Genomic DNA, 16399 nt, shown 5'->3' with positions numbered 1-16399 from the left:
GCCTAAAATTAGCTCTCTTGAAATCCAGGGTAGCAACTCCGCTGACCATTTTCCTCATTACATCGAAAATTTTAAAATTACCCATTTCATGATCCCTGTGGCCAAGGCTGCCACCTACCATCATATCTCTCTCAAGTCCTTCTCTAGTCATAAATAACAAGCCTAGGTGGGCATATTTCCTGCTTGACTCACTGAGTACTTGTGATGCAAAATTACCTTCACCATACTCCAGGAATTTCCCAGACTTGCTTGTCACAGCAGTATGGTATTCCCAGTTCATATCTGGGAAGCTGAAGTCTCCCATAAGGACAAGGAGAGTAGACGATTGGAGAGAAGACAAAATTGGAAAAAGACCGGGGAGTCCTGGCTGACAAGAAGTGGAACATGAGTGAGCTGTGTATCTTTAAAGCAATAATCACATACTGGACCATCTTGGTAGAAGCACAGCTACCAAATCTAGACATGTTATTATTCTTTTCTACTCAAGTAATCCACATTGGAAGCAGTATCCTTCACAGTGAGTACTGTGTGAGCAGAGTGTGAGTTCTAAGAAATCTGCCTTAGAGAATAAAAGAGACAAAGCCATGAACGTATTTTATTCATCTAAGAATGCTGCAGATATTAAAATCTGTATCATTACTGAAGTCTGAAGATAAATTTTGATAAATAACCAGGAATAACAAAATACATGATTCATTTAGCTTGCCTCAGGAGAATCAAATTTGGTTGAGAATGCAACTGACCTGTAAATGGATTCTAACGTAGAAATAGGAAAGACAGGGCAGCTGCAATAATTTGAGTCTCCTGACGCTTCCAGAAATTTGCCGTAGTAGGAAGTATGGTCTGCCAAGACAAGACCTGCCACAGTTACTCTTCAGTACTGCCACAGGTACATTCAGCCTTTCAGGACAAGAAATATCTCCTAGGAGCTTACAACCTAAGTAAGGGCTTAACCAGATAACAGTGCTACTGACCTCAATAGGAAAATCTGATAAATTATCTTTGTCCCCAGAGAAAAGTCACGTGAAGCATGGCAACCCACCTCCCACCCACTGCAATGAGATGAAGGCTCTGGATTCCTAACATTTTCTTACACAAGTTTTAAAACCATCATGACACCACAGAAGAGAAAGAACTACTCTGGACAATACGCAGAATGTAGCAAGAGATATCAGAATTGATTTTAAGAAGAGGAATACAAAGGCTAAATACAAAATTTTAGCTGAATGATCAGTAATCTGAGTAAGTCTGTTGAATAGACTCAAACCAAGAGAGGTTGTGGAGGGTCCTTTGTGAGATCAAACCCACTCAATTTCACAAAAGCTCTTCTAGGGAACCACTCCCTGTCACTGGAACAGCATGCAGTTTAGATTACAAGGCTTCCAATCCTAAAATTTATCTGCAGGTTGTCAGGAGTATGTGACCACCTGTATTCACGAGTATTCGCTAGACAAGCTATTCGTCTTCAGATTTACCTTCCCCTCACATGTTCTAGATTAAAGGCCCTCCAGTGCTGAAACTTCTTGTGCTACTCCTTAGACACAATTGCTCAAAATAACTACAAATAAGACAAACCAGTGACTACTTCAAAACAGGAGCATTCCTTCCTCCACAAAAGCCTTACAGCTTGCCCTGTAATCCAAACAGACCTCTGTACTCCTCCTTTAAGGTAAAAATGCGCCACCCTAAAAAAAAAAAAAAGTTTTGAGATGGATTTACAGTGACAGATCTGACAGTTTGCTTGGGCTGCAAAATATAAATCCAATTTGGATATCTCCCCAGGAATAAGTAGGTATTAGGGGATCAGACACAGACAGTATGTCTGTAGTATAACCAACTATATTTGTCAATTGTGATTTAGCAAGTCATTCCATTTCTGTTTTGTGTATGTTATGACCATTTAACATTTTCATACAGAGTTAAATATAAATCACTGCTTCATATTCTCACAATCAAATCTGTCCCTCAGCTATTTGATTTATAAGGCAGAGCAGAACACTGCAAAACCACTAAAAACATGCAAATTTTGTTGTCTGCTTAAGAGTGCTAGCTGCACTTCCACAATCAAAATTAATTTTAAAAGTTTAAATGGTCCTGTCTGAAAGCTCCACACAATGAAGAAAGCAAAGAGTTCTATTCATACAAATATATCCCATTTTTACAGGACTTAAGAAGCTGTGAGGCCACCTGTTCCTTGACGCATGCTATGCAGGTATATATTCTGAAATCACAGCCCAAGATAAGCTCCAGAGTTATTTAAGGAAAGAGAGGGAAGAAATCACTGTCCAATATACATTCCGCAACACAGAAGGTAACAGCAGACCAAGTGGAAGTTCTATGAAGAGAATCTCTTTAGTGTTCACTGCAGTGTAATGTGCAATCATCAGCAGGTGGAGACACCCCCAGTAGGTATAGCAGACAATACTTGTGAGGGGAGGGAAAGCAGGAGACAGAAGGAGTCTGATCAAAACCCATAACGCTCTGAACTCAGGTGACACTTTAGGTGGCTTTTTTGTTCAATGGCATGTTAACTTCAACAGCAAGCATCCTTTAGAAACACTAACAGAATTTTTTTTAATTTATACACTGAGATATGGAAGTGTTGTATATCCTCTACCATACTCCAACGACATTGAGGGACCCAGGTTCCTTTCCAGGACACCAGCTTACATATTTATGCCAAAGTAGTTCTCCCAAATCCTTATCCAGTAGGAGGTTTAAGAATGAACATGCAATACACAAGACTAAAGACATTCAGAACAAGGGAGAAGGAAAAGGTCTAATGGATGATGACGCTGCCAGTGAGCCAATGGCAATTTCTACGTGGACAAGCACCATATTTGCTTTGCCAAAAGCAACATGATTTGAGTCCATTAGCATATGGCCTGAAAACCTTCTGCTAACATAGAATTCAGGTTCCATATTTCAACCTGCTTGCATTCCCTCCTCATTCCTCAGCCAAGAAATCCCTCTGGCCTGGAAGAAAGCAGGGAGAGAATTCTGCCTCCCTGAGTGGCAGTGGGACTTTCACCCCCAAAAATGCCAAACACACAAACAAGCATCATGTCCAGGGGGTGAATAAAGATCTGAAAACCCAAAAGAATCTGTACATGACCTATTACATATAAGCTGGCATCAGAGAAAGAGATGAATGCATAATAAATACAGCAATAGCAAGAATATTTTTAAAAGCCGCTGCGATCCCAACAATGATTACCTTTTCCTAAACATAGAGTCACAAACATGACTTAGGTATGTGGGGCACACAGATCAGTCTGGATGATGGCACGCATCACACACCAATACTGAGGATACCACTACTACCAAACAACATGTTTGGTGCAGATACACACCAGAACCAAACACTTCCAAAATCGAGCAAGCTTTTATAGTTGCAATGCGTCCTTTTAGCTGTATCCAAGGCTCTTCTCTGGTGGCATTTTAAAAAAGTTACTGGAGGCAGCAATAGTAGATTTCTCAGTTGCTGGTGTTTTCCCAGTCCACTCAGAGTTCTGGGATCTCAAGGATGGTGTTGCTGGTAGCTCTGATTCTGCTGCATCCATGTGGACAGATAAAGTTGCTGGAATATAAAATTGCAGGAAAGGGGGAACAGAGGAAGAGAATAGGGAAGGGCAATTAAAAAAAAGTTAGAACAAGTGACTTCATGGCAATTGCCTCATATATATAATTTCTTTTATGAAACTGTTATTTATTGAGTTCCTACAAGTTTTCCATCCAAATTCCTTTGAAATACAGGTTCTTGATAGCATTAACACCTTCACTTTAACAAGTCACACATTCAAAACTCTAATTTCCCTTAGAGTTCCTGTTGAAAATCAAGAGCTTTAGCTGTCCCATATTTAAACTGAATCAATTCACAATCACTCATCTGAAGATAAACTGAACTTTTTGCAAAGACTCAATTAACCCTGTATCTGAAAGTCTCTGAAGGCATGGCAAATTTCAGGTTGCAAAGCTCCTTTAGAGAGGAAAACATACCTCTCCTTCTCACACAGTAAAGGCAGTAGCATGAACCTCCACATATATCCAACATGGTAAATCAGCATATTATGACAAGAAGCTACTTGCCAAGCTAGGTTGAAATCCATTCTCATTTTCTCAGTACAACCACTGCTTCAAATGGGACAGATTATAATAGCACAAGAGACTTGCAGATCCATAGCTCAACGCAACAGTCACACAAATTACAAGAAGGATTGCCAGAAACCTAGAGATATGAGAGTTTACTCCCATTCTCAGTATCCTGAAACACTCAATCCCCACAACCAGAACAGGGCAGGGTAGAGTAATTGCCATAGGAGTCTTTGGGGCAAACAGATTTTTTTTAACAAGTAACTGCCTCAATACAAAACACATCTCTTCTTCATTGTAGTCTCATAACAGATAATAATTGTTTGTGTGTTTTAATTACAAGTTGCATCTGCTGCTCTGTAGTGGATGAAGGATAAATAGGCCTCAAGGATAACAAGCCTCAACTAGAGGACTGATTGCTTTGAAGTTTAAATAAAAAGTTGGTTCAATGCTTGAGGTTCCACACTCAGTAGACCTGGAACCCCAACAATGCTGCTTGTGCACATCCAAAACAGTGAGTCATTCCCATACAGCCACAACAACATAGCTGATAACAATATATTGCATATTTTATGTCTAGCCCACCAACTTCTTCCATCTGAAGGTCATATGAAACATGAAAAAAACTCTCAAAGTCCTTAAACTAACCAATACTACACTATGTGACCCTTGTTAGCAGCCTCCCCACACAGGCTCTCCATCTTTGCTCATAAAAAGAAAAAAAGCAAAGGACTGAAGCAGGCTTCTTGCTGCTGGGTATGAGAAACCATCACCCTGACAAAGAATGAATGATTAGCAAGAAATACAAGAGGGAAAATTCACCAAATTGCTAGTACTCATCAGACTGGTCTCTGATAAGCAGTTTCACAGGCTGCTAACTGGCACCTTTTAGAAATTAGTTTTTCACAAGCTAAGTGCAAATACATGACAAGGCAGACAAAAATCTATTTATGCAGATTTTTACCCCCAACTCACTGTAAGAGCTGAAAAGGATGCCAGTTACCACGTGCACTGCTACATACCTAGTGGATTGAACCACATAAACACTAAAAACATCAGTGTACAGATCGACAGTTGTTCACCATTTATGGCACAACCATCTGTACTTGCAGCCTAATCTGGCAAAGTGAAAACAGACATGACAGTCTTCATCAGATCCCTTTCAAACCAAAGAATAACTACCATGAGAATAACATTTCATGCAGTATTTCTCAGACAAGCCCTACTGTGCAACTGGGGACATTATTCCAAATCTACTGTACTGCAATGGAAAGTAACTAAACACAAGGACACTACCCATGCCTTCAAAGTCTTAGATCACTGAAAGCTCAAAGGAACTTTCTCACCACAGACTTTGTTCCTCCCTAGGCACTGCCTTTTGGTCATTAAGCTTGATGAACCTCTGGTCTAATCCAGTACAGTCAGTCTTAACTTCCTCCAGATTTCCTTATTCTACTGCCAAACTACACCAGTCAGACTTTTGTTCTTAGCCGGTAAAAGCCTTATGCTTTAGGGCTCACACTGTTCGATTGTGTAGTGTAGAAGACACTAACTTTAATTTTCAATCTCTCTGAACATTTGCATGTTTGCTCAACTTAATTTTGATAAGTCACTTCCTGAAGTGCAAATTAATTCTGAATTTCTACCTACTTTTTGTTGCTCTCAACAGATACCTCAGTTATGGTATTTAGGCCCATTAGCCTCAAAGAGCAGGATTAATACCATAAGTTTAATACTATAACAACACAATAGAGACCTAAGGCACTTCTGCTACAGCAATGCATGTTTTTTGATGTTCATACAGGGGTCTCTGGCAAAAGATGCTTTACCAGAACTCATAAATACTCACATTGATGAAAGTATGTGAGAGGACATGGAATAAACTTAGTTTGTTTGGATCCCAAATAAACATTATCTCTAGCTCCCTTCTCTCATTCCTGCACTTAGAAAGGAAATAGCATCCACATCTCATCTGCCTTTTATTAGCGTCTTCTGATTTCAGCCAAATTCGACTCAAAACTTTCTGTGGATAGTGGGGGGGTGAGGCGACAGGGGAAGATTTGTAGCTGCATGTTTAAGAAAGAAGCTAAATTCATCACAATGACAGGGGATAGTGTTGGCAGAGATTTGAGCTATTTATTCTTTTAGGAAAATCCTATAAAGAATGACACGAGAAAGCCTCTATCTGCAGTCTTGTTCATCACACTGGTGAGGAGTCCGATAACAGATGTATGCAGTAGCGTGATTTAGTGCCGGGAGCTGGCCCCTGATGTGTATTAATACAGCGGCAAAGCGGAACGAGCTCCTCTTCATCACTCATCTCTATAAAAGAGGTGGAATCCGAGATGGCCCGATGTTCGGCAGAGCAAGCCCATTTGTTCTGCTGACTGATGAAGCCAGCTCAGGCTGTGTCCTTCACCTCCACGGGGCACTCAGGTTGCAAAAAAGAAGATCACTGAAGCAGGACCTGGTCAACAAGTGAGACGAGAGCAGCTGGACTCAGCTAAGTAGATATTTAAAGGTGAAGAAATCCAGCACTTCATGTGCCTGCACTGGTAGGCAAGGGCCTGTGTTCTGATTCACCTGTGCTTCACCTTTTGCAAAGGAGGTAAAACACCACAAACATAAGCATCTGTAGTGAGAAAAAGAGGCTGCCATGATTCCACAGGCATAGGGGAACCCCAGTATATGGCATTTATGCAGGGGTGAGTAGATGCATGGCAAGGGAGAAAAATCTTTATCTATTTCATCAATATCTAACAAGCACAAGAGTCTCCAGATAATTCTACATTATTGCAGAGTAATACAGTGTATTTTTTTAGGCCTTAGTAATTCCATAGTAAGACCCCCTTTGACAGAAATAATATCAGATTTCAGTACTTTCCAAGTTACATGTCCAGTTTGTGCTCCAGCTACAACTGGGAGTCTGTTGTAGAAAGTCATCTAGGACACAGCTTCAGCTATCCAATCATAAAAGTTTCTTTCCAAAAGTCGGAATTGTAGCAAACCCTGCCCCGTAGTTGTTCACTTTGCTGGGGATATTTCTAAACAGGGTCTAAGGAAGAGATCTTTACCATTTCTGATCATTGCAGCACTTGTCTCTTAAAGATCAGTACAAGCAAGTCCATATTCTAGTTACTACACTCATTCCTTATTTTGTAATACATAACTCTAATTTTCTCTCCCATCCATAAAAAGAAAACTTACCAAACCCCTGTTGCTATTTCCACTGCTAAGTTCTACTCCAGATGCAGTTTCAACTCTTCAAAAAAGTGTTCACTGTACAATTTGCCTAGTCAGGTAAGTACAATTTACACAATATTCTGAAACATGTAGGCATCAAAACAGAAGCTGTCCTTATAGAACGTGACCAGCAATGCAGTACAGAATACAGTCTGAACAGTAAATGAATGGACAGGTAACAGAGGACAGAGAGATATTAGCATTCATACAAAGAAAACTTAGTATTCCAGTGCTAAAATTCTGTGGCTAGATACATGATTTTACTAACCCTTTCACTACAGAAGTTTGAATATCCCAAAATGGAATATGCAAAAGCCAGGAAAGAATATCCTAAATAAAGAGTTGATAACAGATCCACTTATGCTGAGCAACAGATTAATAATGTTCTTTTCTCCTCTTTTTTAATACCGAACCTTTCAGATAGTTTGTAATTCAGATCTGTGACCTGGAGAGAAAGCACAGCTTTCTTTCCTACTTCATTATTTTACTGTCTAACCACCAGCCCAAGAAAGAAAGACGAACTTCATTCCTTTTATTTATCATCAGTCTCTTTGGCCTTCCCCCTGTTTTCACATCTCCATTCTTCCCATCAGCTTACCCACTGCCTTGTTACTGGATTACAAGAACAATTTTTTAATAAACTGGTTGGAAGAACGTGTTGCTTGATAGTCACAAGACCGGGTAAGAGGCCAGAAAGTAGCATCCTAAACTCCTCTGTGTTCTGCAGATTAAAACTTTCAGATTCTGATGAGTCATCAATCACTTTCCAGAAATATGCCACATGAAAATAGACCAGAGTTTTAATGACTACATCCCTAGAGCACGAAAAAGAAAAAAGTAACTATTTTCATCCAGAAGAGTAAGACAACCTCCAGGGAATAATAGGTGGTCTCATCCAGTGATGACAGAAAAACTGCCAGATTTTTGCTCCTGTGAAAGTATCTACAAATACCCTGACAAAGGGCATCAGAGCCACCAGCTAATGCCAGCCCAACACTGAAGGAACACACTGTGCATACTGATCAACTCCCTATTACCATGGACTGCATAATTTAGGACAGCAGAAATAACATCTTATGAAGAAACAGATTACTATCCACTATACAGTGAAGCACCGTAAAATATATTAACCTAGCATAGCTACATCACCAAAAATTTGTTTAATAGACAGCTTTTGATGCTATGCAAAACCACACGATATGCTCTCTCACACTTTTCACTAGTTTCAAACCAAGGTAACACTACTTTTGCCTGTGTCACTTTGCTCAAGAGATACATGACTTAAAAATGTTGGCAAGTTACCTGATGTTGGGCTAGACATGGAGGCTGCAGCTGGCTTTCGTTTCCTCTTGATGTCCCTTGAATATGGTGGTCCCAGGTGGACACTTGTTTGCCTATGGAGAAATTAAAACAAATTAAACTCTGTTACAATATTGTGTTTCTGTAAGACTGACCAGTCACCTCCAAATCCCATCTTCCCCTCAGCCTATCTAGTAAGCAGGACAGGGAAAAACTTCTCAGGGAAGTTTTGATCACATTCTTTGTTAATATACCATTATGCTCCCTCTTCTTTTAAGAGCTCACACACATAAACTGCTCAGAAGAATAAATTCTTAGCCTTTAAGGGATCTAGTTTTGCATTAACTTTAAAATAACTTCTTGCATACATAAAGATGTAGATCAAGCAGTGATAAGACACGTCCTACCATTACTTCTACATAAGCGTAACAAATGTCTGCAAGATTGCTCTTTAAAGAAACTGTGTGATATTTGCTCCCTTAATCAAAATTATTTTGCAATCTACTTAGTACTATAGTCATCTTAGAATGTACCTATAATGCCAATAGTCCATGCATATTGTTTCCACCACAGCAGTAAGTTCGTAAAGTTAGGAATGCAATGCTGTCTCATGCATTTTCAAAATCATTATTTCCTTATCAAAGTGCTGTGAAAACAGCTGAATCTGGCTTATGGTAATACAGACTTGTTGCACCTCTAAACTGGCTGAAAGGCATAATCTGTTCCATTAATATCAACTGTTAAGTTTGAAGCCTACTGATGGCCATTGCAGTTTAATCATTTGACAATTAACAAGAAACCTGCATTGTCACGACTGACTTGAATTGAGAACTCCTCCAAGTTCTAGATCTAGGAAACAGAGAAGTTTAATTCAGAAACAACAGTCTTTACAGCAGACCAGAGAACTTTATCAAATACCATCCATAATCAATACAAATGTGTCGGGTTCAAATCCCTGCTTTGTCCAGTATAACAGTTGCTTTGGCAAGTTCCTTGGTCACACTCAGCCTCAGAACTACAGTGCAAATAGAATGCATTAAGCACTGGGAGGTGCTCACACGGTACAAAGATTGGAACCGTATAAATTTGATTATTAAGTAATGAAAAGCTTGTTATTTTGATTTTTTTTTAAAAAATCCTGGAAGTTTAACAAACACTTTTATAAAGTACTGAAATCTTCTACAGATAACAAAAGGAAAAGTTCATGGTTTTTACTTCTGTGCCAAAATTGATTAAAAAAAAAACCCAAACCCCAAACAGCATATTTAGAATATCTATAATTTTAGATGGTGACTTTACACAAAACCAAAGTGTGCTGCTATATCTCTACAGTGTAGAGAGCACAAAAAAATTCCTATACCACTCCAGTCTATAAATTGTTTGAATGCTGCTGCTTCTACCTACTTACCTGTAAAAAATGCACAACCGTAAAAAATGCACAACCACAAAATAAAAGACATATCTACCCTTCTGTCTTCTCAACTAAACTTCAAAAGTTCTACAAGAAGTCTACAAAATCTGTCCTCTAAATCTGACATTAAGGAACAAAAATTTTTAAACTGTGCTAAGCTTCACTGACAGCCAATTTTTCAAATTTGGGAACACAGGTTAATACAAACAGACAAAGACGTCTCCTGAGGGGATTGAGTGTACCCTCAGTAAACTCACAGACAACATTGAGTTCAGTGGGAGCGCTGACCTGCTGGAAGGTAGGAAGGCTTGGCACTGGGATCTGGATAGGCTGGATCGATGGTGAGAGGCCAATGGCCTGAGGTTCAACAAGGCCAAGTGTCAGGTCCTTCACTTTGGCCACAATAATCCCCCACAGCTCTACAGGCTGGAGCAGAGTGGCTGGAAAGCTGCACAGCAGAAAAGGACCTGGGGGTGCTGGTTGACAGCCATTTAACGTGAGCCAGCAGTGTGCCCAGGTGGCCAAGAAGGCCAATGGCATCCTGGCTTGGATCAAGAACAGTGTGGCCAGCAAGACTAGGGAAGGGATCATCTCCCTGTACTTGGTGAGGCTGCATCTCTAGTCTTATGTTCAGTTTTGCGCCCCTCACTACAAGAAAGACACTGAGGTGCTAGAGTGTGTTCAGAGAAGGGCAACAGAGCTGATGAAGGGTCATATGAGGAGTAGCTGAGGGAGCTGGGCTTGTTTAGCCTGAAGAAAAGGAGGCTCAGGGAAGACCTTATTGCTCTCTACAACTACCTGAAAGGACACTGTAGACAGGTGGGGGTCAGCCTCTTCTCCCAGGCAACCAGTCACAGGACAAGAGAGTGCAGCTTCAAGTTGTGCATGGGGAAGTTCAGGTTGGATATCAAGAGGAATTTCTTCAAAGAAAGGGTTGTTAAACATTGGAATGGACTGCCCATGTAGGTGGTGGAGTCACCATCCCTGGAGATGTTCAAGAAACGACTGGACATGGCACTTAGTGCCACAGTCTAGATGACAAGGTGGTGATCAGTCAAAGGTTTGACTCAATGATCTTGGAAGGTCTCTTCCAACCTAAATGATTCTGTTATTCTGTGAAATGCTTTCAAAAATACTGGCACACCTATAAACTGCATATTCAAATCTTGTGTTTGTACACTGAACCGAATAACCTTTAAGTGACTTTGCATATCCTAAAAACTGCTTTTGTACATGACTACAATAGCAGCTATATAATATTTTAGCATAGCTGTACCATGAAACATCTAAGAACACATAGCCCGAGGAAAAGATTCAGTTTTTTTGTTTTGCATCAGTGACACAGTATTAGATTACTAACTAGATGACTACATCATTATATATAATAATCCAACTAATTTTAAATAATAACAACATTATTAATAATAATAATAATAAAAATGTTCCCTTTTTAATTTTATTCATTTACGCCAACGTTAGCCATCTGATCCTTGGTGGAGAATCACTATGGACTAGGAAAGAATCATGCACTATCATTTCCAAGAGACTTTATGCAATTTTTCCCAGTTCACAAATATTACAGCTAGGTTTTGAATAAGAACTCCTGGCTCTCAGCTACATGCTCAAACCACATCTATCCTTACCTGATGATTACACAGGGGGTAAAAAGAAAAGGAAAAATGAAAACAGAAGAATCTCAAAATCACTTCTTGTAGTGAAAGTAAAGGCAAATCATTCTCCAGCTGGAGACTACTAGCAAGGATATTGTATCTAGTAGCCCAGCCTCTAACACACAAAGGCTCAGAGGTCATAAATTGTCTCTGTAACATGTATTTCATTCAGGTATATCCCTTATTGATCACCCACACTTCGGTTAGTAAATCAGGAACCTATTGATTACTCACTGGCTCTGACTAACCCGGTAGTAAAAGTGTCAGTTTCAAGTGGTTGGTGCACTTTACAGGCACCATAAATCTGCATACAGGGAATCTCCAGGTGGTAAGAACCTTGGCAGAGAAAAGAGCAGAAGACTGCATGCAGGGATGATAGCCCTCATTAAGACATGGACAGAAAAGATGACTGAGGTATAATTTATGAAATATACACATTTTTGGTAGATAGTACTTTTCAATCTAAATTTCTAATCACTAGTTTGCATACAGGTGCTATATCAGTAAGATAATAGAATTAGTGAATCCCATTTTAACAGCAGACTCCTACAAACACCACCACCAGGCAAGTCAAGTAATGGGTATGCAGAGCACCCAACATAGCAGTGGACAGGCTGAACTATAGAATGTGAAAATATCACTGACAAGCTGCAATGATGAATTAGTTCTCTTCCAAAGCTGAATTTTAACAACTCTTCTGAACTGTTAAAAATTACTCTGAAGTAGAATAGAACAGGAAAGGCAGAAAGAAAATGCATATTTGTGCATTGTCACAACACCCTCTGTGTAGAAGTTTGAGGCCAGAGCTTTGTGGGATGAAAGATATGGGCCTAAACTGATAAATTAGAACAGTACTTACTCTGTCCTTACTAGCTTTCAATCTCTTCTGCTAGGCTTCCATATGTTCTTTAATGTTGCATAAACAGTAATGAGAATATAATTCCCTGGTTTCTTTTGGAATAGGTTGATCAGAAATAAAAACCAAAGTTGCAGTGCTTAATCACAGATGGAACTGCTGGGTGACCAGAGACTAATATGAAAACCTAGTCTACATTGTAGAGAAGACTGAAATTCTAACCTGGGAAGAGAAAAAGGAAAATACACTTGGAGAGACAAAGCAGGATGCAGAGTGCAGCTGTGTTGATGGCTGTAATATATTCAACTCACACCGCAGTCCCTCACTGCCAGGAGTTAGTAAATGAAAAATTACATATGTATAGGAAAAATGGCTTTATATGAAAAGTCTATAGTGTCTTTTTGACAGTGATAATATTTTTTGTAATCACAAGCTAAAGGAATTATTCAGGAAATATGGATTTATCTCTTGTTTTTAACATAGTACTTATAGCACCCAATTCTGCATGCAGGTCACGCTGGAGAAAAAACAGGCTTTGCTATGGAGAAAGCTGAAATTCATGGTAATCTCTAATGTGTCTGAACTAATGCTTCCTTTCTTTTCTTTTCCGCATATTTATTCTATGACTTTATTTATATTTTTTTAAATTAAAGGTAGCTAAATACACGGGACTCCTATCTCACTTCTACAGTTCAAAGTCACCATGTGCTAGAACTTGCCGCTATTTTACATCTACCACAGGATTTCAACAGAAAATTAGGATTGGCAATACAGTCTGTGGAGACAATACAGAGCACAAGCAGACACCAGACCACAAAGAACTTTACTGAACAGCATCAGGCCCCTGAAACCTTCACTAATCTGTGAAGCCTAAATTGTAGCATAATGTCCACTTAAAGTCCAGTGTAAAAACCACCTCAATCTCCCAAATGAAGGCCTCTGAAAAGGCTCTACTGAACTAAATGTGGCAGTCTGTGGCCTTCATGGAGGCAGGAGGCACACTGGACACTTGTGAGTGCATGCATCTTGTTGTAATGTAAAAATGTCTGTGTCAACTGCTTTAGGCATCTTTGTATTTTTTTTTTTTTAACTCCTTTTCCATTTATCTGGAGCACTTTCATGTCTTCCTTTGCTAAAGCCTGGCTAATATTCCAGTTGGGGATATAACTGAATTCTTCTGACAGGCATGCAGTGAACAGCAGCTATCAACCTAGTGTCACATGCAGTTGTCTGAGGCCTAATGCTCCCATCTTGGTGAATCCTAATTCTCCGAAGTGAAAAATAAATTCTGCTTGGCTTCAGAAATTTTTTTACTCACTATTTCAAATCTGTGTACTCAGCAGGTCTGGCAAATATTAGGAGTCTTTCTGGCACAGATATTGTGTGATTCAGTGTGAAAATAGAGACTATAATATATGGGATCACATCATCTCTGCTTAGAATGCTTACATGGAAAACAAGAAGAAAATATGTTCCCTTGCATTTGCCACACACAGGCTTTTAGGGATGGAATTGCCACATCATTACAGTGCTTACTTGGGGAACAGCCTGCTGCTGTTGAAGACCTGTAAGATTTGTACGACTTAAGAAGTGAGCTGACCTTTTAGTGATTTTGGAATATGAAAATGTGCTCTAGGAGCTTTCTCATGAGGCACTGCAGGGCATAGGAGACTGCTGTGCACAGGGAATATCTACAGTGAGATGTGATGGTAAGAACCACTTGCACACAAAGCTCCCATATGTGAGCAACTTGTATGGATTTACACATGTTATGCGCAGATCAGACTTTGGTGCCCAGCTGGCTCTGTAGTCAAAGAGGAGGAAAAATTCTGCTTTTACTACTAATTTTGTGAAGCCACTATCAACAGCCTCAGGTAACACCTGAGGGCTTAGAGAAAGAGCCTTTCATTTGGCTTGTGTTTGCTGGGAATATAGCATCACAACAGCAACAGCTGAGTTGTTGGTAGTTTTAGAAGCAATATCCTTGTTAGAAGGCAGTTTCTATCAACATTCACTTTAACATGAGGATAACATCCCTGGTTTGTGTAATAGTATACTAATGTCTGCCTCTTTACTACGAAGTCCACATGCTTTGCTTCATCTAAGGATAGGGCTAGAACAAAGAATATAAACAGACAAACTGAATTATGTGAGATTTACTTTCACAAGCATATTTCTAGAGCTGGAACTAGAATTTGAGGCATTCAAGTCTGTTCAATTTAACAGCAACACCAAACCCAGGGTATGGGGCAACTGGCAGTTTATAAGAAGATCACTCGGCCCTCTACATCTTTATCCCTTGTTCCAGGCAAGATAACAGACTTATTTCTAAATCAAATTAAACTCTAGATTTACAGTTAATATTAACTGAGAGTACATGCAAAACAATTTTCGTTGTCTGTACTGTTCGAATGTCTAATACAGTTCTTCAAATCTCCAACATCTACCTGCCATCTGAGGTCCTATGACCTTCAGTGGGAACATTTAATTGCATTTTTCACCCATAATCCTATTTTCAAGGCTAGGTAAATAATAAATGGCATTAGGAACAATTTATCTTCTACCTTCCTTTCTTATTCTGCCTGCCATTCAGGCTCAAATTGAAGTGACTATTGGTTCTAGGCTCTTCTGAGACTCTTACCCTGCATCAAGGCAATAACATTCCATCAACCAGCAACCCATAACATCTTCCCACCAACATAACCACTGAATAACCAAAATCTAATAAGATATTCAACTTCAGCCTATACAAAACCCTCTCAAGTAGGAGTTGGAGAAGAAAATTCTGTTCAGACCACTCTTTCTCCCAGACGCAAATGGGCAGAGGGGGAAAAGGGAAAGGATCATTTGCGCATGCAAGTCTCTACTTGCTTGCTTTTAACGGTCTGCATCATGAAGTCAAAACCTTAACAGACAAGACATGATTAGCAAATGCTTTGTGCTCTTAAAGGAGAGTAATTATAGGCATGTGAAAAAAAGAAGAGATCCCTGAGGTACTCTTCCTTGCATGCCTCCCGAGAGGCAGCAGGGCCATTAAAAATTCCATGATGAAGAGGAAAAACAGTCTGGGAACAGCCAGGAGGCAATACAGCAAATTAATACACCAGCCATCCCTTGGGAGGACTGCAAGAAAGCAGGAAACTCTCCTTGCTTCACAAAATAAAATTATACCACTAATGATAACAGTCACCACACACACAAAACGGCTTCTAATGATGGGTGTGAAATTCCCAGTGCTGTGCATACACTTTGAATGAAATCTCTTCTCATCACAGACATAAATCAAGAAAGGTAATCTAGGTAGTGTACAATTTATACAGCCTTTCAAATAAGACTTCCCAAGGAACCTTCCGTATAGAACCTCCTCCTTGACACTGGCAAGCCTTTCTTGAACACCCTCAACTGCACTCAGTATTCTGGCCTTCAGCTCTACTTAAACAAAGCACTGGGTTACCAATCCTTCAACTTGCACCAAAATCCACCACTGAAACAAAGAAAACATTTCCACAGCAGAGAAAGACTCCACCTGGGATGTACACTCCTTGGGACACACTCGGTGATAGCAGAAGCTAAGCAGAAAGAGGCAATTTTACGTGGCACAGTGGGCATCAGGTTGAAGAAACTGGATGTCCACAACAGCAAGACAATTTCTTCTCTAATACATTTCATATTATTTCAGGGGATTGGCTTCCCACACACATACATCCTACTCTGACAAATTTCTGCATAGAGTTTCTCCAGGATGAGGTGCAAGCTGTTTGAGTTTCCTAAAGCACAAACTACTGAAATTGACTCCATCCATGGCAAAAGAGGGAGATGTTAACTGGG

General features: G+C 39.8%; 1 protein-coding gene across 6 annotated transcripts in view; it reads right to left on the bottom strand.

Annotated features, from left to right (window-relative positions):
* Positions 1 to 570: 570 nt before the first annotated feature.
* Positions 571 to 16399, bottom strand: part of GPATCH2L (G-patch domain containing 2 like) — a 35408-nt gene continuing 19579 nt past the window's right edge. For 3 of the 6 annotated variants that reach the window (XM_017835714.1, XM_017835712.1, XM_017835713.1), the window contains 2 exons: positions 8638 to 8729; positions 571 to 3580 (listed from right to left, as the gene is read on the bottom strand). In XM_017835714.1, coding sequence (XP_017691203.1) covers positions 3408 to 3580; positions 8638 to 8729 — 265 coding nt within the window. In that variant the 3' untranslated portion in view covers positions 571 to 3407. Of the gene's footprint in view, positions 3581 to 6204; positions 6560 to 8637; positions 8730 to 16399 lie in introns of those variants that run through there. The other 3 variants (XM_017835716.1, XM_017835717.1, XM_017835715.1) reach the window with 3 other exon arrangements.

This window comes from Lepidothrix coronata, unplaced genomic scaffold (genome assembly GCF_001604755.1).
Source record: "Lepidothrix coronata isolate B3197 unplaced genomic scaffold, Lepidothrix_coronata-1.0 Scaffold262, whole genome shotgun sequence".
NCBI lineage: Eukaryota > Metazoa > Chordata > Aves > Passeriformes > Pipridae > Lepidothrix > Lepidothrix coronata.
This window is presented reverse-complemented; position numbering and strand designations above follow the sequence as displayed.